At 43.2% G+C, this 21,946-nt stretch overlaps 1 protein-coding gene across 2 annotated transcripts in view; it reads left to right on the plus strand.

Moving 5' to 3' along the window:
- The first annotated feature begins 3,759 nt into the window (after positions 1-3,759).
- PDX1 (pancreatic and duodenal homeobox 1) overlaps positions 3,760-21,946 on the plus strand; it is a 28,033-nt gene continuing 9,846 nt past the window's right edge. Inside the window, exon 1 of one of the 2 annotated variants that reach the window (XM_042459814.1) lies at positions 3,760-4,198. In XM_042459814.1, the coding sequence (XP_042315748.1) occupies positions 3,760-4,198 (439 nt within the window). The remainder of the gene's footprint in view (positions 4,199-21,946) is intronic. The other variant, XM_042459815.1, reaches the window with a different exon arrangement.

Here is a 21,946-nt window from a genome sequence, read left to right on the forward strand (position 1 = left end):
GCCTTCGGAGGCCCCTTAGAAGCCGGTGCATGTGCTCTGGAGCTGCTGACTTCTCAGGCCCCTGGAGGTCCCTTTGAAGCCGGCACACACATGCACGGCTGGCTGCCAGCTTCTGAGGAGGAGGGGTATCCTTATACGGTGAGTATATCATAAACGCTTTATTTTTATTTTAAAAGTTGGGGGTCGTCTTATACGCCGGAAAATATGGTATATAAATTCCAAAAAGCAAACCTTGATTTTATCATTCTAAATAAGGGACACCATTTCACTATGCCATTGTATATAATGGGACTTGAGCATCCATGGATTTTGGTATTCACATTGGGTCCTGGAACTAAACCCCAGCAAATACCAAGGGCCCACTGTAATGGCACGTACATGCAGATGTTTGCTGTGGATGTAAGGACTAACATCTTTTTTCTTTTTTTCATTTTCATTCTAGTGCAGTGTTACAGAACTGCCTTGAATCTCATTTTGAGAGAAAGGTGGGAAATAAACCTCCTAAATAAATAAAAATAAACAAAAATGACAGAGACGAGAAAGCTTATTTTTGGACAAAAGTTCCCAGAACCCAGAGGATTCCAAAATGTCTGGGACTCTGGGAGCTGTAGTCCAAAGTAGTAACCTCTCCAAGCTTTGAGGGAGTGTGTAAGCCTGTGTGTGTGTTTAGCAGTGTGCCCTATCAAGACCTGTAGGAAATGTTTCTCTTCTGTTTGCACGCTGAGCCTCCTTGGCCCAGGAGCAATGGAGAGAGGCGATAAGCCGCCTGTGGCCTTTTCTAATCTCTCTGCCTGATAGAATTCACTCAGGTGGACAGGTTTCCCAGGCTGGAGACAGGTTGAAAATTCAGCGATCCTGGACACTTGTTGATTGAGCTTAAACAAACGCAAGGGAAAGCGGGGCCTTGCCACCTGCCCTGTTCTGGCGAGGTGGAGGACCTTCCCTGGTGCACCACCCTCCCTCCTTCCAATTTTCCTTGCAGAGATTTTATTAAGTACGCTGAAGGGGAGACTGAAGCCTTTATAAAGACCTTCCATAGGACCTTCTCTGCCAAGCAGCATGAAGATCCCCACTTGGGAGAGCAGTCAAGCTGCACCTGGAGGATTTGGTTTTCAGTAGAGTCCCCTGGAATAGATGGAGCTCCGTTGGATGAGGTTCTACAGGCAGGGTGACCCGATGTCCTGATTGTAAAGGAGGACAAGACACTTCAAAATGTAGGACATTCAAGAAAAATGTATAATAATACAAAATAAAAGCGAAAAACACTAAGATAAATATAAATTCATTTCATATGGTTTATTTACAACTGCAGTCAGACCTCTACATTTGTGGCTTTGACTTTTGCGGCTTTGAATATTCATAGATTTTTCTAATATGGACTCTCTAGGAATCTCTGCTGGAAGTTGACCATGGAGTTGCAATGGAAAATCTAGAGATTCTTAGAGAAATTTGGCATTTGTAGTTCCTCCTCCAGTGTCCAGTGGCTGTTGACCACAGAGTTCACTCAGGTAAAAAAAAAAAAAGTTGTTTCATTTGTGGTTTTTCTACTTTCACAGGGGTCCTGCACCCCAGCAAATGTGAAGGGCCCACTGTATATTACATATACTGTATTTTATTATGTACTCAACCTGGTATAGTTGGTGATGAATTTATCCTCATTAAAATGCCTGTTGGCTTACAATATACTAACAGAACCCAGTATAATGCTTAAAACTGTACTTTACCAGCAACAAATCCTTCATTGAATTGACATTCAGTCCATCCTATCCCTCTGTCTGTAGTTAAAATAGGCTGCCAAGTAGACAAATTTCTTAAAGGGGAACAGCAAATCTCAATGACATGGATGACATTTTGGAATTCCTCCTGGGCAGAAGGCTGAAATGTAGGACATGTCCTGGAAAAGGAAGATGTCTGGTCATTCTGTCTATGGGGCTTCCAAGTGTTGACGTTGACTGTCATGGGATATGTGAGTTATACAAATGCTGGCATAGGCATTGGAAACACCAGAGCCATTTATTATGCTCATTGCTTACACTCCAAGAAAACGTGTATCTTGGAGGGAGGGCTTTGTCACTGCAGAGGTGAGGCCCACAGTCAATTCAGACAGATCACTTGTTTTCCAGAGGCATCCAAGAAACCATCTTCAGGTTAAAGAAGGCATCACTTTGCTCCTTGAAAGTGAACATAGTTAGGATGGTATAATAACATTCAAAATCCACAAAACAGTGATACACTTATTGGAACAACCGAAATACATGTTGCAAGCTTTTGAAGCTCCACTGGCTTCTTCATCAGGCAAAGATGTTAAAAATCATTCAAGAGAAATACATATATACTATATATATATATGACAATGTTAGTCTCAAGCCTACATTTTAAAGATGTTGCTGTTCTCAGTTCAGGTGCTGTTGGAGGGACATTCACACAATTTCTTCATGCCATGTGGGTGCTCCAAGAAAAAAAAAAATTCCATTAGTAAGACAAAAAAGAGATACTTCTCTTGCGATTCAAGCTGCCTCAGTCCTAAGATCCAATGGAAATCCAAACCTGTCAACTGGGCCCAATTGGATCTCAGGACTGAGGCAACTTCCATCTCAAGAGAAGCATCTTGTTTGTGTTGCTAATGAAACTTAATGTTTGCCCTCCTGGAGTACTGACATGGTCAGAAGGAGGAGGGCCCTGCTTGCATGAATGTCCCTCCAACAACACCTCATCTGAGAACAGCATCATCTTCAAAATGCAGGCTTGTGGCCAACATCATCATCATTTTTCTTTCTTTCTCCTGCATGGTTTTTATCAACTTTGCCTGATGAACAAGCCAGTGGAGCTTCGAAAGCTTGCTACATGTATTTTGTACATTTCGGTTGACCGCATTAAGAGGTCGCTATTTTGTGGATTTGAGATGTTACTGTATTTTGCTCCATGGCCAACCAAGCCTCCTCTGAACAAATCTTGCCAAGAAAACCCCATGACAGAATCATAGAATCATGGAGTTGGAAGAGACCTCAAGGGCCATTCAATCCAGGACACAGTATTATTCCAGGTGAGGCCTGACCAAAGAAGAACAGAGTGGCACTATTACTTCCCTCGATCTAGACCAGCGATCCCCAAACTTCGGTCCCCCAGGTCTTTTGGACTGTGACTCTCAGAAGACCCAGCTAGCTTGGCCGACAGTCAAGAATTCTGGGGTCTGAAGTCCAAAACATCTGGACACCAAAGGCTGGGAACCACCGATCTCTAGACAGTATGGTCCAAAACACACTGCAGCATTAATCCAGCTGGAGACAGCTAGGACCTTCTGGGAATTGTCGCTTGGTGAGACATTTAGGTCAGAGAGAGAGGCTGGTGCCACAATAAAATACAGTTCCCAGGATTTCCTGGCACTGAGCCAGGGCAGTTAGAGTGGTCTCAAATGGATTATTTCTGCAGTGGGTTTTGGACCTGTCCTTCTATTGATGCAGCCTAGAATCGGCCAAAGTTGGCAAGATCTTGAGGGCACCCAGAAGACCCTCCGAGAAATAAGGGTTCCTTCTTTTGAAGGAAGCGAAAGAAACCTACAGCACCTGAGGAAGGCGGGGTCTTCTTGGGAATGGGGCCGCCCAATGGGGATCGGGATCCTGCTCACGTGTGCCACCCTGCAGCCAATGGCCGGGCATCCCGAGGCGGCCCTCTCCATCATCCCCAGGTAGAGGCGATCTTGTCAAAGGGCCCTGGCCGACTCCCCGGGGCGCTGAGTGCGAATCTGGCTCAGCCTGCGCCATGGACGCCGAGGAGGAGCAGTACTACGCCGCCGGGCAGCTCTACAAAGAGCCCTGTGCCTTCCAGCGATCCCAGCCCCAGGATTACAACCCAAGCCCCCCAGCCTGCCTCTACATGGGTCGGCAACAGGGCCCCCCGCCGCCGCCTTACCCCAATCTCTTGGGGGCCTTGGACCCGGGCAGCCCGCCGGACATTTCCCCTTACGAGGTGCCCCCCATGGCCGAGGATCCCGGTCTGTCCCACCTCCAGCCTCACCCTCAGTCCCATCATCCCCACCACCACCATCATCCCCATCATCCCCATCAGCACCAAGAAGCACTGCCCAGCTTCGGAGAGGGCCAAGACACAGCGGTCTTGGAGGAGCCCCGGCTGCCCTTGCCTTTCCCCTGGATGAAGTCCACCAAGGCCCACGCCTGGAAGGGGCCCTGGGCTGGCACAGGTGAGGCGCCCCTTTGCTCCTTCGCAAGGCTTGTTTTATGTTAATACTTTCTTCCACTCTCGTCCCTCCACATCTGCAGCTTTGACTTTTGCGGCTTTGGTTACTCACTGGTTTCATGAATATCTCCTCTTTAGGAATATCTAGGTTCCTTCAGCGCAACTCTGTGGTCGACTTTAACCAACAGTCTTCACGGATTGTAGGAATATGTTCTCTCTCTAGGAATATCTCGCTCCTCCAGCGCAATTCCATGGTCAACTTTAACCAAAAGTGAAGTCGACAGCTTTTATGGCCGGCATCCATAGTTTTTTGTGGGTTTTTCGGGCCATGTGGCCATGATCTGGAAGAGATTCTTCCTGACGTTTCGCCAGCATCTGTGGCTGGCATCTTCAGAGAAGAAACTCTTCTAGAACCTGGCCACATAGCCCGAAAAACCCACAAAAATCTATTTAACCCAGTCTTCACTGATTTTGTGAATATGTTCTCTGTAGGAATATCTAGGTCCCTCCAGCACACCTCTGTGGCCAACTTTAACCAAAAGTGGCACTGAAGGACTTAAGAGATTCCTAGAGAGAACATTCCTCTAAGCATTTGTAGCTCCTCCAGCGCAATTCTATGGTCAATGTCTGGCAGATGTTGACCACAGAGTTGCATTTGAAGGACCTAGTGATTCCTAGAGAGGTGTTCTCTCAAAAGAAAAAAATAGTGCTTTTGTTATCTGCGGTTTTTCCACATCCACGGGGGTCCTGTGCCCCTAACCCCAGCGAATGAGGAAGGATGAGTGTGTATGCTGCCTTTCTCCCACAATGGGATTCAAGTCTACCTCTACTCTCTTTCTCACTTTCTCTCTTTCTGTCCCCCTTTTATCTGTTCTCTTTTCTCTAGGATGGAGCAGAATTCCTCTTCCCCATCCTTCCCTTTGGAAAAGTTCCTCCTTTTCTTTGGACTACAACTCCCAGAAGTCTCCCAACCGAGTGACCGCAGTGCCTTGGGAGCTGTAGTCCCAAAACCAAACAAAACCCCCAAAGGACCTTGATAGGCCTGGCTCTCAAGTCAGGGAAATGACCCTTTCGTTGGGTTCGTGGGATCGTGAAAAGGGTATTTCTAGGAAGAGAATGCTCCTGAGGAAGTAGACTGAAGCCTAGGAAAGCTCCTGCTGCCAACTTCTTTCTTTCTTTCTTTCCAGTGAGTCTCACAGGGAGGGGCTACAAGATCTCTCTACGTACTGATTCCAACATCTCGCAAAACTACAATTCCCGCAATCTTCTAGCGCTGAGCCAGGGCAGTTAAAGCGGTCTCAAATTAGATTATTTCTGCAATCTGTTTTACCCTCCTAATGACCCACCCATCAAAGATTTGTCAAGACATCTCTGCTCTGGATGTTTGAACACAATGTCATTTTGTAAAGCTGTAAGGAACCAGGCGCTAGCAATTGCAACAAGTCATTTAGGTCTTAAAGCCTCGCACCATTCCTTTAAATGCCAGCCTTAGAAGGCAGCTCCATTCAAAAATGAAACTCGGGAAATAGTATTATTGCTGCTACTGCTGCTGCTGTTGTTGTAGTAGTTATTGTTATGTCGTACCAATCTATTCGGTTCAAAGGGATTTATTTCCAGCTGACTTTTGTCTCTTGCATCCTGACTTGGTTTCTTTTTGCCCCGACAGACTCGGCTTCTGGGTGCTGAACCCAACCATGCAATTAATGTTTATAATTTTAGAGTTTGCACTGAATGGTCTTGGAGAAATCGACTAGGGATTGTGTATTGGGTGTGTGTGTGTTATCACTTCGTTGATTTCTAAATGCGACAAGCCAGCCCTCCTGCCTTTGGGGTCTACCCTGTTCCTTCTTTTCTAAAGTCCTACATTTTGGGGGTTTTCCCTCCTTTCCTGGTTGGACCTTCACTTTTCTGGTGATCTGATTTTGTGCCCTCCTTCCTCAAGTATGTCTGTGATATGGATTTTATGCCTTTGGGAATTCAGGCTCTTTTGCCTGTTCCATGTGTAGCCCTGCGCCTACTAGCCTTTGGGAAGAACTTACTTTTCTGTTGTCGTTAGAAAACTATGGAGAATGGGAGTGAAATAGGACTGGAGCCCAGTATTTAACTGGAAATAGGTTCCATTGATCTCAAAGCCATTGAGCAAGAAGGCAAGAAATGGGTCGCGAACTGGGGGAAAACAGAAAAGAGGATCATGGCTTTCTTACACTTTTGAAAAAGGCAGCTAAAGCGGTCTCAAGCGGGTTTATTTCTGCAGTGCGTTTTGGACCACTTTAAGTGCCCTGGCTCAGCGCTAGGGAATTCTGGGAACTGTAGTTTTGTGAGACATTTAGCCTTCTCTGTCAGAGAGCTCTTGGTGCCACAACAAACTACCATTCCCAGGATTCCTTAGGACTGAGCCAAGGTAGTTAAAGCAGCCTCAAACTGGATTATTCCTGCAGTGTGTCATGGACCTTCTTGGCAAGATCTCTTATTTTATTTATTCCCAAGATTTGTATCCCGCCTTTCCCCCCACAGTGGGATTTGAGGCAGCTTACAACATATTTTAAAAAATGCAAGATGAAAACACTGAATACAAAAGTGAAAAATGAAAACTACAAGAGGAGGTTGGGCATTGCTTTTAGTCCAAGGAAGCCTCCTAATGGGAGGCTGAGAGAGTGTGACTTGCGTGGGCTTCCTGGTTTCTCAGAGTCCTTATGCAACACCCAAACCACTACACCACACTTACTACTTATTCCTAACAGCAGATAAACTGAAAAAGGAGTAATAATAATAATAATTAATAATCTTTAGGATCTTGGTGGGGCAATTTTTTCTTTAAAAAAGTTTTTCTTTCGTAGGTTTTTTCTGTTTTTTTCCGGGCTATGTGGGCATGTTCTAGAAGAGTTTATTCTGGCCTTCCTTCCTTCCTTCCTTCCTTCCTTCCTTCCTTCGATGTAGTTTGTTTTAATTCATGTTATGAGCCGCCTTGTATCCCAAGTCGGGAGGAGACTGGGATATAAAATAAAAAGAACATATTGAAAGTAGGGAAGGAAGGGGAGATGTGATGATCATGGTCCCTGCAGGTTGTACTGGGAGGTTATGGAGGTTATGGTCGTAGTCAACCCCATTAAGAGGCTTCCTTGGACTAAAAGAAACCTTCAGCCTGAAGAGCTTTCGCATGGACTACTGCATGTCAGCTATTACTAGCCATGATGGTCGAGGAACCAAGGAGCAGCAAGCTTTGCTGCCAATGTGCAGAACAAGGGAGACACAACCCGACCCAACAATTGCCTGGCACTGAATCCGTTTTCTAAACCTTTATTTCTTCTCTTCCTGCTGTCAAGCTCAGAGGCCAAAACGTAGACCAGCGAAGGCAGAGCAACAACTTTCCCTGATGGCTACCGAGAGAGTAGTTCAGTTCGTTTTAGTGATAATCCAGAGTTACTCACATAAAGCGTTCGTCTTTGCTGCCAGTTCTTTCCCACAATACAGTCCGTGACATTAAAGCCTCGGAGCACACATGTCGAATTATCATCATCATCATCATCATCATCATCATTATTATTCGAACAAGTAATCGAAGCATGTCATGTGACTGAAGCATAGTTGGAAGTCCGCTTCCCCTGTCTTGACATGAACCTCTTTCCGTTTGGCAAATACAGTATTATAAAGGATTCCAGTTGTCTTGAAACCATCTCCAGACTTTTTATTGTTCGTTTTGTTTATATTATTTTATTGTGTGTATATGTATGTGTATACACACACACACACACACACACACACTATCTAAACAAGAATACTGTATATCTATGTATGCGCAGAAAGAGAGGGAGACTTGTGTGTGTGTGTGAATATATATATATATGTCTCCCTCTCTTTCCGCTCATACATATATATTTTCTTGTTTAGATACTCTAGAGTTGGGGGAGGAGGAACTTCTTTCTTTTATTCCTTTTTAACCCACCTCCTGTGTGAACTACGCAGTTTTATACGCCAGGGGATGGACATTTTGTGTGTGTTGTGTGCCTTCGAGTCATTTCCTACTTATGGGTTTTTTCTGGGCAAGATTATCCAGAGGAGGTTTGCCCTTCCCTTCCCTTCCCTTGAGGCTGAGAGTATGTGACTTGCCCAAGGGTCGCCCAGTGGGGTTTCATGCCGGCTATGTATTTAGAGCAATCTTGTCTGTTCTAACAAAAGCATTTTCTCTTGATTATAATTATAATCCTATAACTATAAATAATTATAATTATAATAAAGAGAGAATGGTTTTGCTAGGAATGACCAGATTGCTCTAAATACATACCCGCTATGAAACCCACTGGGTGACCTTGGGCAAGTCACATGCGTACATATATATATAATTATAATGATGATGATGATGATTAAAAAGAAGCCTTATAAATTTTCGAGTGCGAGAATTATTATTTTTTCCATCCCTAAATTCAGCAATTTACTATTTAAATTTTTCTCAAAAGCGTATCCTTTGGTTTAACGAGTTCTTTGGGCAGCAGAGATTTTTCTAATTGAAATTCTCTGAAGATGCCAGCCACAGATGCTGGCGAAACCTCAGGAAGAAACTCTTCTAGAACATGGCCAGAGAGCCCCCAAAACCCACAAAAAACAAAAAACAAAACTATGGATGCCGGCCATGAAAGCCTTCGGCTCCACATTGAAACTCTAAGGAGTTTCAGCCGACATTTCTTTCCTCTCAAAACCAGGAACTTGCACAGAATTTGGCGGCTTGTTTAGTAGTTTACCTGCGCAGGTAACTCACCTGTCTATAAGGGCACAGATGGCCCCAAAATACCAAGAGACCATCCGTGGCTGGAAAAGCAACCCAGGGAATAGTTAAGTGGCTGCTTCTGGGTTTCCTTCTTTATTTAGAGTATTTATACACTATTTTCCAGCGTGGCTAGTGGTTTGAGCATTGGGCTCCGGCTCTGGAGATCATGGAAGCCCACTTTCAGCCCCACAAAACCCCTCCATGGATGGTTACTACTACTACTACTATATCTACTTATCTTCTGAGAAGGACTGGGTTTTTAACTCTGGGCTATACACATTTTAAGGGTTTTTATTTTAATATATTTTATTTTAATTTATAACTTTTTTAATCCTTACAATTGTTTAATTGGTTTATATGTATGTATTTTAATATTTTGTATTGTTTTTAATATATTTTTATTGAATTTAAAACTGCAACCTTTACATAAAAGATATTAGGGGGAAAAGTAGGAAATGAGGGAAGGAATGAAAGAAAGAAAAGAGAGAAAGAGAAATGACAGACAAAAAAGATTTTTAGAAGGAAGAGGGGGAAGATAGAAAGGTAAGAAAGATAAAAGGAATGAAGCACAAATGGTGCATTTCTATTTTGCATACATCATCTCGTATAATAACAAATGTTACTATTAAGGTGGGATATAATAATAATAATAATAATAATAATAATAATAATAATAAATATCCCTCCTTCCTCCCAATATAGGGACTCAAGGTCGCGAAGAGCAAATTTAAAACAATGCAGTTAAACAACGCAAAAGCAATACAGAAGCATAGTCTGGTCTTAGGGCCGCCCTAAGTCGGAAAGGACTTGAAGGCACACAACAACAACAATTTCAACCATAAAGCCTCTTAGAAAGGTTGACAGATTGTTCATTTGACACTTCCCTGCCCTCAGGTTTACAATCTAAATAAAACAGGTCCCAAATGGGAAAGAAAACCGACTTAAAGCTCCAGCAGGCTAATAGAGCCGGCCCATATGGATACAATAAAATCCTCCTGAACTCGGTGGAGTTTCTCTTGGTTGTCAATTCGCTGAAGTTTCGTTGGCTATTTTGAAAGGTGTTGGCCTCGGACCAATTGCTTGGATTCAGTGGGTTTCCTCTAGTGGTCACCAGCAATTTGGGTTTAGGCCACAGCTTTTGGAAGCCCATGGATTCCCAAAGAAGTCAATGGGACTGAATTGCATTTAAACAAGGACGTTGCGGTCAATGGGGCTGTTGGTCTTATTGACAAACTATTTTATTTTATATTTCAAGGATTTATATCTTGCCTTTCTCCCACAATGGGATTCTCCCACCTATGAGGTGGGTGGGTGGGGGCCTACTGTCTGATATCTAAGGACCTTGAGGGAATGTGACTTGCCACTGGTGGGAATATATTTCCTATATATTTCCTATATGCCCACCAATGGCAAGTCACACTCTCTCAGCCTCAGGGGAAGGCAGTGGCAATCATCCTCTGAGCAAATCTTGCCTCCCATAAGTCGGAAACGACTTGAAAGCCCACAACAACAAAGGCCTCCACTTTCACAGTTTAGGGTCCAAAACACAAGGCAGGAATAATCCCGTTTGAGACCGCTTTAACTGCCCTGGCTCAGTGCTAGGGAAACCTGGGATTAAATGTAGTTTATTGGGGCACCAGAACTCTCTGACAGAGAAGTCTAAATGGCTCACAAAACTACAATTTCTAGCATTGGGGCATATAGTTAAAGCGGTCTCAAACTGGATTATTTCTGCAGAGTGTTTTGGACCTCGGTCTCCTGGGAAGTAAGAAGTCCAGCACCGAAAACATTTAGGCCCCAGACCAACGATTCCTTTCTTTTTCTCTTATCCACAGTTTGGAAAACGAAAGTCGCCCTGGTTTAAAACCAGAACCCCACGTTGGTTGACTTTCTTTGAATCCCATTAAATCCAGTAGGATCTCTTTGCGAGTTGAAATAGACAGACTCCATCTTCTGTCATTAGGAAGGCGTCAAGCTCCTGATCCTAAACTTTAAATGAAGTCCCGCAGAGCTGCCTAAACAAAACCCAAATAAATGTGAAGTAAATCGTGGTTCAAACATTTGCGCTTTTAAGCCCGCCTTTGAAAAGCAAGTCATTGCGGATGGTTTTGTTTGTAGGGGAAATGCGACATACAAAGCTGTTGCAACGTAGTGCTTTGAGCATTGGATTAGGGAAGTGGTTCCCAGACTTTACCCTTTAAGAAATGTTGGGCTTCATCTCCCAGAAGCCTCAGCCATGTTGGCCAATAGTCTGGGATTCTGGGAGCTGAAGTCCAAAACCCATTAAAGAGCACAGTTTGGGGACTATTGGGCTAAGGCCATGGAAGACCAGAGATCTAATCCCTCCATAGACATGGAAACCCACTCAGTGACCCTTGAGCAAGTCACACTCTCTCAGCTTCACAGGGGCAAACCTCCTATGATCAAATCTTGCCTCCCCCAAAAACGCCATGTCGCACTGAACTGGAATGGACTGAAGGCATGAGTGTGGTGCAGGGGTCTGAGCATGCGTCTGCACGTTGAAATAATACGGTTTGACCACGCTTGCCACGGCTCAGTGCTTTGTAATTCTAAGATTTGTAGGTTTGTGAGACATTTAGCTAGAGAACCCTGATGCCACAATAAACTACAAGTCCCAGGATTCCATAACGTGGCAATTTAAAGCGGTGTCAAACTGCGTAATTTCTGCACTGGAGATGCAGCCCCAGTGTTGGATTAGGACTCCCGGAAACCCGGGCTCGAATTTCCACTCAGCCCTGGAAACCTCTTGGGCGAACTGGGTCTGTCGACATAAAGTGGAATGGACTGGAGGGATTATTTAATGGAACCACCATGATGGGGTGGTTTAGAATGCTGGACTCTCAGCAATAAAAGGAGGCGACAGCAAACTTGAAATTGTTTGACGGCGATGGACTCCGACTCTGGAGATCAGGGTTCTTGCTCGAGCATATAAATCCACCGGGTGACCTTGGGCAAGTCACACTCTCTCAGCCTCAGAGGATGGCAATGGCAACCCCCCTCTGAAGAAACTTGTCAAGGAAACCCTATGATAGGTTCGCTTTGGGGGATCGCCCGAAGTCGGAAACGACTTGAGGCCACAACAACAACAACAACAACAACAACAACATATGAGCAGGAATACCTACAAAGGAGACCAGCCTATGGAGAGAAGCTTCTCACGCGGAGGCAAAACTTCATTCATCTGCAGATCTTTCATGGAGGTGAGCCTTGCCAGGTATCCTGGAGTCTGGTCGGCATCCTCGTTGTCAATCTCTCTTAGGCATCCTGCAGTATTTTCTTGGGGCCCCGAGGATTCTAGTGTATTTCGGAGTACTGTACAGTATTAAAATGGACCGCAACCCAAGGGCTATTTGGGTTAGCAACGTCATGCTATACCCAGACACTTAAAGGCAGCAAAGGCCAAAAGATAGAAAATAGGCAAGAGGGAGTTTTTGGATTATTATTATTTTAAAAAATCAGTATCTTGAGATACTTTCCCAGTCTCAAAAGTGCTGGAAAAGTACATTGTCCTTTTGCCTCCAAACAGGCTGGACTTTCGCCCTTACATAAGGCACAACTAGGAGCCGGTGACATTTCCAATCTTGTTATGGACCTTCAAGTCTTTTCTGTGTTGTGACCATCCTGCCCTACGATTTTCTTGGCAAGATTTGTTCAGAGGAGGTTTGCCATTCCTTCCACTGAGGCTGAGACAGTGTGACTTGCCCAAAGTCACTTAATAAGTTTCAGCGTCTGGGTAGGATTCCCACTCTTTGAGTCCCATCCCAACATTCAAAACCATTTACACCACTCTGATTCTCCCATTTGCAGCATACCCTTGTTAAACCCATAGGCCTTAAGAACTTATTTATTTTGAAATGTGCTGAATTTCAATGATCTCTCCCCTTCCCATTGAAGGGGACCCATGCAAACCCCAACAACACTTGGGAGTACTTTGACATTTCACCACAAGGTACCATTGGGTCAAGTCACCATTTTAGTTGCCCTCCTTTGTTTCTCAATATCCTTTTTGAATTGTGGTGCCCAGAACTGGACATAGTATTCCAGGTGGGGCCTGACCAAAGCAGAATATAGTGGCAGTATTACTTCCCTTGATCTAGACACTATATTTTTATTGATGCAGCCTAGAATCACATTGGCCTTGTTAGCTGCCGCATCACACTGTTGACTCATGTTCAATTTGTGGTCTACTTGGACTCCTAGATCCCTTTCACACCTAGTTTTATTCAGCCAGGTGTCCCCCATCCTATATCTGTGCATTTCGGTTTTTTTCTACCTAAGGGCAGTATCTTACATTTCTCCCTGTTGAAGTTCATTGTTACCAACCTGCTGTCCTTCCATAGTTTTCAAGACCATCCCAGACAGCCAAGGATGACCTGGTGAATCAATGAGACTCAAAGTACAGATTTCCTTGCTGTTGTGTGCCTTCAAGTGGTTTGCGACTTAAGGCGACGCTAAGGAGACTCTGTTTTGGGATTTTCTTAGGCAGGATTTGGTCAGGGGAGGCTTGCCATTGCCTTCCCCAGAGGCTGAGAGAGTGTGACTTGCCCAAGGTCACCCAGGGCTTTCATGGCTGTCAGGCCCAGGCTCTTGCTGGACTCAGCCCACTCTCCCTGGAGGTCTGGGCAAGTTACTTTCGTCCTGGCACCGCCACTCGGAGCAATCGGCCCGAGGCCGCCTGTCTCCGGCTCCACAATGTTATCGGGTCCGGGTCACGCCTTTTGGCAAACATTGCACTCAGGGCTTTTGTTGGAAGAGATCGGAGAAATGGGGGCGGCGGAGGGGGGCTCCCTCTGGGTCTCTTTGCCTCAGGGAGAAAAAATTCACTTTTAGGCTGCATCCACACGGGAGGAATAACCCGGTTTGGCACGGCTTTAACTGCCCTGGCTCAAGGCTATGGAATTCTGGGAGCTGGAGTTTGTTGTGGGGCCCAGAGCGGACTTACAGCGAACCCATGCATGAAAGACCTTTAAGAGTCCTGGGCATCTCTGCTTTCCTGGAAGATTTCAGCATTTTCTCTCCCGTTCTCTCTTTGCTTATTTAAAGCAAGTGTGCTTTTCAGATAGCTAGAGGAGGTTCCTGCATGTAAAACTCTTCTCTTCCCCTTCATCCAAACCTCCCATTTGCTCAGTGCTAGGACTGAATGACCTGGAAACAAATGTTTTTGTAAACCCAGAAACAAACCATGTGATTCTGCTCGCTTCCTTTTAGGAATTCAAAGATATAGCTGTGTTAGTCTGTAGGATCAGTATGTAGAGAGATCTTGTAGCACCACTGAAAGAAAGAGGTTGGCAGCATGAGCTTTTGTAGTCTTAAATCTACTTCCTCAGATGCATCTGGTGAAAGTAGACTTTAGTCTAGGAAAGCTCATGCTGCCAAGTTCTTTCTTTCAGTGAGTCTCAAAGGTGCTGCAAGATCTCTCTATATACTGATTCCATTTAGGAAGTTATTCTAATAGACAAAGACAAAGATTCTCTTCTCTCTGTCCCATCTCCCTCGTTCCACATCTGAGACGGTGAGATTAAAGATTTCTTCTTTTACCTAAACTATTCATTAGCTTTTGTTAGGATGTAGCCTCCCCATGCCTATGTAGATTCAAGCTATAAGTAAACTTTGGTTAAGCTGCAAGCTGCCTGTTGTTTGTTGTTTCTGAGTCAGTCTCAGTTCTCAGAGAAGCGTCCTCAAAGTCCCAAAACACACTGCAGAAATAATCCAGCTTGAGATCACTTTAACTGTCCCAGGGAAGCCTAGGAACTGCAGTTTTGGGAAACATTTAGCCTTCTCTGCCAGAGAGCTCTGGTACCACAATAAACTACCATTCCTAGGATTCCCTAGCACTGAGCCAGGGCAGTTAAAGCAGTCTCAAACTGGATTATTTCTGGTGTGTTTTGAACCAAAGGCACCTTTCGGCTACCCTGAAGATTTAAAGGTAGACTTTAACAGGCTTAGCTTGGATGTTTTTGGTCTTTAAATATTTAGTTTCCTAAACAAAGGCTGAAGCCTTAGGAAACTTGAACTGCTCAACATGCTGAGGGTCTGGCAAATTCAGGACAGCGGTGGCTTCCTTGACTCAATAAATCCACCTACACTGGGGTGTTCCTCTTCTCCTACTGCCTTCCACTTTACCAAGCTTTGTCATCTTTTCCAGTGAGTTACCTCCTCTCATGATATCTCCAAAGTTGGAGAGACTCAGTTTATTCACATTCACTTCTAGTGAGAGCTCAGGCTTGATGTGCTTTAAGGCCCATTCATTTGTCTCTACAGCAGTCCATGGTATCTGCATAGTTCTTCTCCAGCACCACATTTCAAATGAGTTGATTCTCTTGTCAGCTGTCTTCACTGCCCAGCTTTCATAACCCTACACAGAAATTATAGATGCTATGATTGGATGATTAAAATCCTAGAGTTGGAAGAGACCCCAAGGGCCATCCAATCCAACCCCATTCTGCCATGCAGGAAATCACAATCAAAGCATCCCCGACAATTGGCCATCCAGCCTCTGTTTAAAAACCTCCAAAGAAGAAGACTCCACCACTCTCTGAGGGAGTGTGTTGCACTGCCAAACAGCTCTTACTGTCTTTGCTGTTTAATGATACCAAAGAGATTGGCTTTGTTGGGAAATGTAGTTCTGCATGAATCATAGAATCATAGAATTGTAGAGTTGGAAGAGACCACTAGGGCCATCCAGTCCAACCCCCTGCCATGCAGGAAATCCAAATCAAAGCATCCCTGACAGATGGCCATCCAGCCTCTGTTTAAAGACCTCCAAGGAAGGAGACTCTATCACCCTCCGAGGGAGTGCATTCCACTGTCGAACAGCCCTTACTGTCAGGAAGTTCCTCCTAATGTTCAGGTGGAATCTCTTTTCCTGTAGCTTGCATCCATTGTTCCGGGTTCTGTTCTCTGGAGCAGCAGAAAACAAGCTTGCTCCCTCCTCAATATGACATCCTTTCAAATATTTAAACAGGGCTATCATATCGCCTCTTAACCTTCTTTTCTCCAGGCTAAACATCCCCAGCTCCCTAAGTCATTCCTCATAGGGCATGGTTTCCAGACCCTTCACCATTTTTGTCACCCTCCTTTGGACACGCTCCAGTTTCTCAATGTCCTTTCTGAATTGTGGTGCCCAGAACTGGACACAATATTCTATTGCATGCTTTGCCTCTACACCACCTAAAGTTTTCCTGATGCAAAATATGAAAACTTCTTGAGAAATTCAGTGTTTTCTACCTACATAGGAGCCTGTGGCTTCACAAAGGAAGAAGACATGCTGGATTCCAAGGAAACATCTTCCATTGAATTGCAAGTGGACATTAAATTTCCTGGACTTTGAAAATCTACCACTGACTGCATGGCCAAAAAACTAAGACCAGAAACAGAAAAATGCAGGCCTATGACTAACATCTTCAGTTTCTTTCTCCTGTTTGCCTGATGAAGAAGCCAGTGTGACTTCCAAAGCTTGCATCATGTAATTGTGCATTTTGGTTGGCCCAAGAAAGGTGTCATTGTTTTGATGTTATTGGATTTACTATATGGTCAACACAGCTCTTCCTAGACATTAAGAGAGTCAGCACAGTGTAGTGGAGACTCTAGAGACTTAGGGCTTGGCTATGAAATCCACTGGGAAAGTTACACTCTCTCCACCTCAGAGGAAAGCAAAGGCAAGCTCCCTCTGAACACATCTTGCCAAGAAAACCCCATCATCGGTTCACCTTAGGGTCACCATAAGTCAGAAACGACTTGAAGGCACCCAACAACAAATGACACCTTTATTTGACAACCAGTATCTAGCAGAAATATACTGACATTCTAGCCTCCAGGACAGGCCAGCTTGCCTCCTCAGTCCACCCATTCACTCTTCTTTTTCTGCAAGTAAATACTTTTTTATTTAAACATGCATTTGGCAATTAGTAGAGCATGCAAAAGGGTTTTGGAAGGGCTGCATTTTTGTCTTTATTGTGTATTTGAAATGATTTTGTACTGTTTTTGTATGGTAGCTAATTCAGTTCTTTTTAAACCTTTGCATCATCAGGCTTTTACATGTACCTTCATTAGGTGCTGACCTATGGCAGGGTGATAATGAATTTGGGGGTTTGCCTCTCAAAATTTTTTCCTTCAGTTTCTAAATTTCTAGCATTGCGGAGCATTGAAAACAATCCACAGATAGAACTCTTCCATTTGCTGTGTTCATGATCCAAAACACCCTGCAGAAATAATCCAGTTTGAGATCCACATTTATTGCCCTGGCTCAGTGCTAGGGATTCCTGGGAGTTGTAGTTTATTGTGGCACCAGAGCTCTCTGACCGAGAAGGTTCAATGTCTCACAAAGATACAGTTCCCAGAATTCCCTAGCATTTAACCAAGGCAATTAAAGCTGTCTCAGACTGGATCATTTCTGCAATGTGTTTTGGACCCACATTCTATTTGTCACTTTGCCTGTTCCTTTTCTTTCGAATATTAAACCATCTTTTAAAATGTTTAACTGAAGTTTTAAACTACTGTGATGCTAGAAATTTGGGGACTGGAGGAAAATTTCATTTGGGAGTAAAGTTCTTATGGGGGGCACAATGTTCTCATTATATCTCCTTGTAGCTACCCCTCTGATCGTGTTTGATTTTTGTTGTAAGACACCTTGAGTCCTTTTTTGGGGAGGAAAGCATGATATATATTAACTAAACATTTTGACAACTGGCTTGGAATGTGATGGCCTTTCACTCTTGATGGCATCTGATAGCAGCTTGACCTGCACCCAGCCCTAGTTAGCATTTAGCAGTTGACATCAGCTGACAAGGTTTTTCTTATCAGGTACCTGTCAAAAGTATCACATAATGCCAAGTAGCCTAGAACAGGTGAACAGAAAGGTAGTTTTATAAGTCCAAGACTCTAGTTTGGGGTGTTAAAATTAATCATTTCCATTCAAAATCTAACTGGTGAAACTAAAATTTGGCATGGCAGGGCAATGCTGTTATTGATAATTATTCATGTTCTGACCCTATGCTAACATTGACTCCCAGTTAACATTGGCCAGATTGACGATTTGCTTCAAGTTACACAGGCATGTTATAAATATGATAGCAAAACATACAAATAGTATGTAACAGCCAATAACAATTTCTAAAACAATTGAACATTTATTAAAGATGGATTATGAGCAATTCATGAATATAGTAATCAAAGAACCAAATATTAATCCTCCCAACTATGTGCCTTATATATCTGTTGGAAGATTTTTGTATTCTCTTTCCCCCTCTTTAGATAGATAGGGATTTCCTGCATGCAGACTTCTCTCTCTCTCTCATTCAGGCAGACCATGTGATTTAGTTCCTCCCCTTTAGGGACTAACAGATGACACTCTTTGTAAAGATTTTCAACTGAACTGCATGTTTTTCATCTTCCTCCGCTCAACTTTCTTTGGAAAGATGGTGAGATAAAGATTTCTTTTTTTTACCTGAACTATTCACTTGCTAGATTTTTTAATATATATGTATATACATAAAAATGTATATATATTTTATATATATATGTATATATAGATTAAAACAGTTAGTAAACTTTTGTTTTGAACCACAAGCTGTTTGTGTTGTTTTTGAAGTCAGTCTCAGTTCTTAGGGAAGCATGGGGACCGAACAGACAGGCCAAAGTAAAGCTGCTTCAGGTCACTTTGGAGGTGTGCTGTTTAAATGCTGCATGCGTCTTAAGAGGCCAGAAGCCATGCCAAAGCCACGCTCCAGTCCTAAGTGACCTGAAGCAGCTTTATTTTGGCCTGTCTGTAAGGGCCCATAGCTACTCTGCTAATTTAAAGCTAGACCCTAACAGGCTTGGCTTTGACATTTTGGATATTTCAATATTTTTGTTTCCTTACTGAAGGCTGAAGCCTTAGGAAACTTAAATTATCCTATAATATCTCCTGTTTCTGAACACTAAAGTGAGGATCTTTCAAGCCATTGTATTTCCCATCACCATGTATGGATGTGAGAGCTGGACAGTGAAAAAAAAGCTGATAGGAAGAAAACAAACTTATTTGAGAAGTAGTGCTGGAGAAAAGTACTAAGGATACCACAGATGCTCAAGAAAGCGAACAAATGGTTTCTAGAGCAGATCAAGCCTGAACTCTCTCTAGAAGCCAAGATGATTAAATTGAGGCTGTAGTACTATTGCCACATCATGAAAAAAATGAATCATTAGAAAAGGCAATGATACTAGGAAACACGGAAGGCAGTAGAAAGAGAGAAAGACCACATGTCAGATGGCTAGACAGGCATTAGAAGGTATGGGACTGGGCCTGAAGAACCTGAGCAAAGAGGTTCATGAGAAGCCACCATGTGTCTAAGTTAACTTGTGGACAGTTAACAACAAACAATAATCTCATATTGTTTATCTTTTGTATCATGTCTATGCCTTTCTGAGAAGACATATATGCAGTGAACATAACAGGAAAGAAAACTAGACTGTTTCATTCCTATGCCTACCTAAATAAGTCATACTAAGTTCAATGTGACTAACTTCCAGATAAACATATATAGGATTGTATTTTATTTAAATTCGCCTGACTTTCTCCCTACACAGGACCCAAGCACAGTCCTAAGTAGGCTCTATTTTACATTTTAAAAATAATATTTTAAAAGATCAGAGAATTCAAGTTCTCTAGGCAGTATGCAGAAAATTTTTTTAAAAAACAGAAACAAGTGCTTTATGACAGTAAAACAGCAGATCTGTAGCCACCAGATTTTTTTTTCATATTTATTGAATTAATCTGTAGACCTTTTTGATCAACTAATAGGGCATCCCAAAGGAATAAGCCAGAATGTCTTTTTCCACATAAAAAAATTAATTATTTTGACTATAAAAATATAGATGGCTGGCTCTATTTCAGAAGAGGCATTTTCCTTTCACTCTCACATGGGTGGGAATACCTTTTTTAAAAGAGGTCCAGACAAAGGTTATATAACGTAACCACCAAGGATGGCTAGTGGTTTGAGTGTTGGACTATGGCTCTGAGACCAGGTTCAATTCCCAGCTTGGCCATGAAACCTACCGGGTGACCTTGGGCAAGGTGCATCCTCTCAGCCTCAGGGGAAGGCAATGGCAAACCCCTTTGAACAGATCTTGCCAAGAAACCCCAGGATGGTCTGCCTTAGGGTTGCCATATGTCAGAAATAATTGAAGGCACACAGCAACAACAACAACAACAACAACAACAACCTACCTGTACATATAGAAAAAGAAACAAAAAATATTTTCCCAACTAATTTGTTTCTTACATGCATTTACATGAATAAAAACATCCAGTTTGTTGGCTGGGTAAGCAACCATATGCTGAGAACTTGCGATAACGAGTGTGTATGTTGTCTCTCTTACCTTTAGGAATGCATGCTTGTGGTAATTTCCTGTTTGTGTTTCCACAAGCTCCCTTTCTTCCTGAAGCACCTGAAAAACTGACTTGTACTTCTTTCTTCTTTCTGTCTTCATCACAGCAAGCTGAAACTGTGTAGGTGGGCCCTTGGTATCCACTGGGGTTTGGTTCCAGGACTCCCCATGGATCCAAAATCTGGGAGTGCTGAGTCCCACTGAAGACAATGGCATAAGATAGGGGTGTTCTTATATAAAATGGGAAAATCAAGATATGCTTTTGATTTAAAAAAAATATTTCAAGCTGTGGATGGTTGAAATCACAGATTAAAAAAACCATTGATGCAGAAGGCGAACTATCTAGGAATATGCACAAGATTGTGAAAAACATTCTCTGAAGATGCCAGCTACAGATGCTGGCAAATGTCAGAAAAAAAACTCTGCTAGAACATGGCCACATAGCCCAAAAAACCCACAAAAAACTATGCCTTAAGTTCTTTTTAAAGGAGATTGTGGTTTGGATCTTTACTGAGCTAATATACATGTGTGGCTGTTGTGGATAGTCTTTGCTCCAACTTCCTGTGCGTTACTAAAGCCTAATGCAGTTTTATCACCTTGGTTGGCTGTGTGCCTTCAGTCATTGTCTGATTTAGGTAGCCCTAAGGCATGGGCTTTCTTGGCAAGAAATGTTCAGAGGAGGTTTGCCATTGCCTCCTCTGAGGCTGAGAGTGTGTGACTTGGCCAAAGTCACCCAGTGGGTTTTCCACGTCCAAGCTGGGAATCAAACCTTGGTCTCCAGAGTCATAGGCCAACACTCAAACCACTAAGTCACACCTGCTTTAACTACAGTGTATTAAATCAGTTCCAAAATCGTTGAATGGACCAAATTTTTGAGTCATTCATTTCAGACTATCTGGTTAATTAATTTAGAAACTGGCATTTGACAGTACACTTATTGATTTTAGTGCTTACTTCTCTGCAGTGAGGTTCAGCTACCCTCCATTTATGGGTTAAGTTTAACTTTCTACTGGCAGAATTTTCTTCCTCCCTCCCTCCCTGCATTCTTCTCCCACTTCAGAAAACCAGTTAGGGATGCTTTCTTGGCCTTCCATACTTGGCTTTAGAAGTGTACAGTTGGAAGAGGAGTTTTTTGTTCTGATTTCTAGAGAGACCATGGTTTTACTAGTGGAAATTCATCATTGTACTCTGTTTAATGTATGTAATACACCCTTCAGTTCCATGAGGTTTCCTATATTGCTAAATATAGAATTATATAATTTTAAACATACCCTTGTGTATGTATTGTGCTGTGTGCTTTCAAGTCGTTTCCAACTTATGGCAGTCCTAAGACAACCCTATGATGGGGTTTTCTTGGTGAGATTTCTTCAGAGGAGGTTTGACATTGCCTTCCCCTGAGGCTGAGAGCATGTGACCTGCTTGAGCTGGGAACTGAACCATGATTTCCAGAGACGTAGTTCAGCACTCAGACCACAGGACAGCTTTATTTTGGCCTGTCTGTTTGGGCCCTAAATCAAATAAAGTGCTGTGGATTTAACCAGAACAGCTTCTAAATTAATGTGCTCAGGGTTGTGAGTAAAATGGGGGGAGAGCCCATGTAGTGGT

The sequence above is a fragment of the Sceloporus undulatus genome, chromosome 3 (assembly GCF_019175285.1).
Source record: "Sceloporus undulatus isolate JIND9_A2432 ecotype Alabama chromosome 3, SceUnd_v1.1, whole genome shotgun sequence".
NCBI classification, from domain to species: domain Eukaryota; kingdom Metazoa; phylum Chordata; class Lepidosauria; order Squamata; family Phrynosomatidae; genus Sceloporus; species Sceloporus undulatus.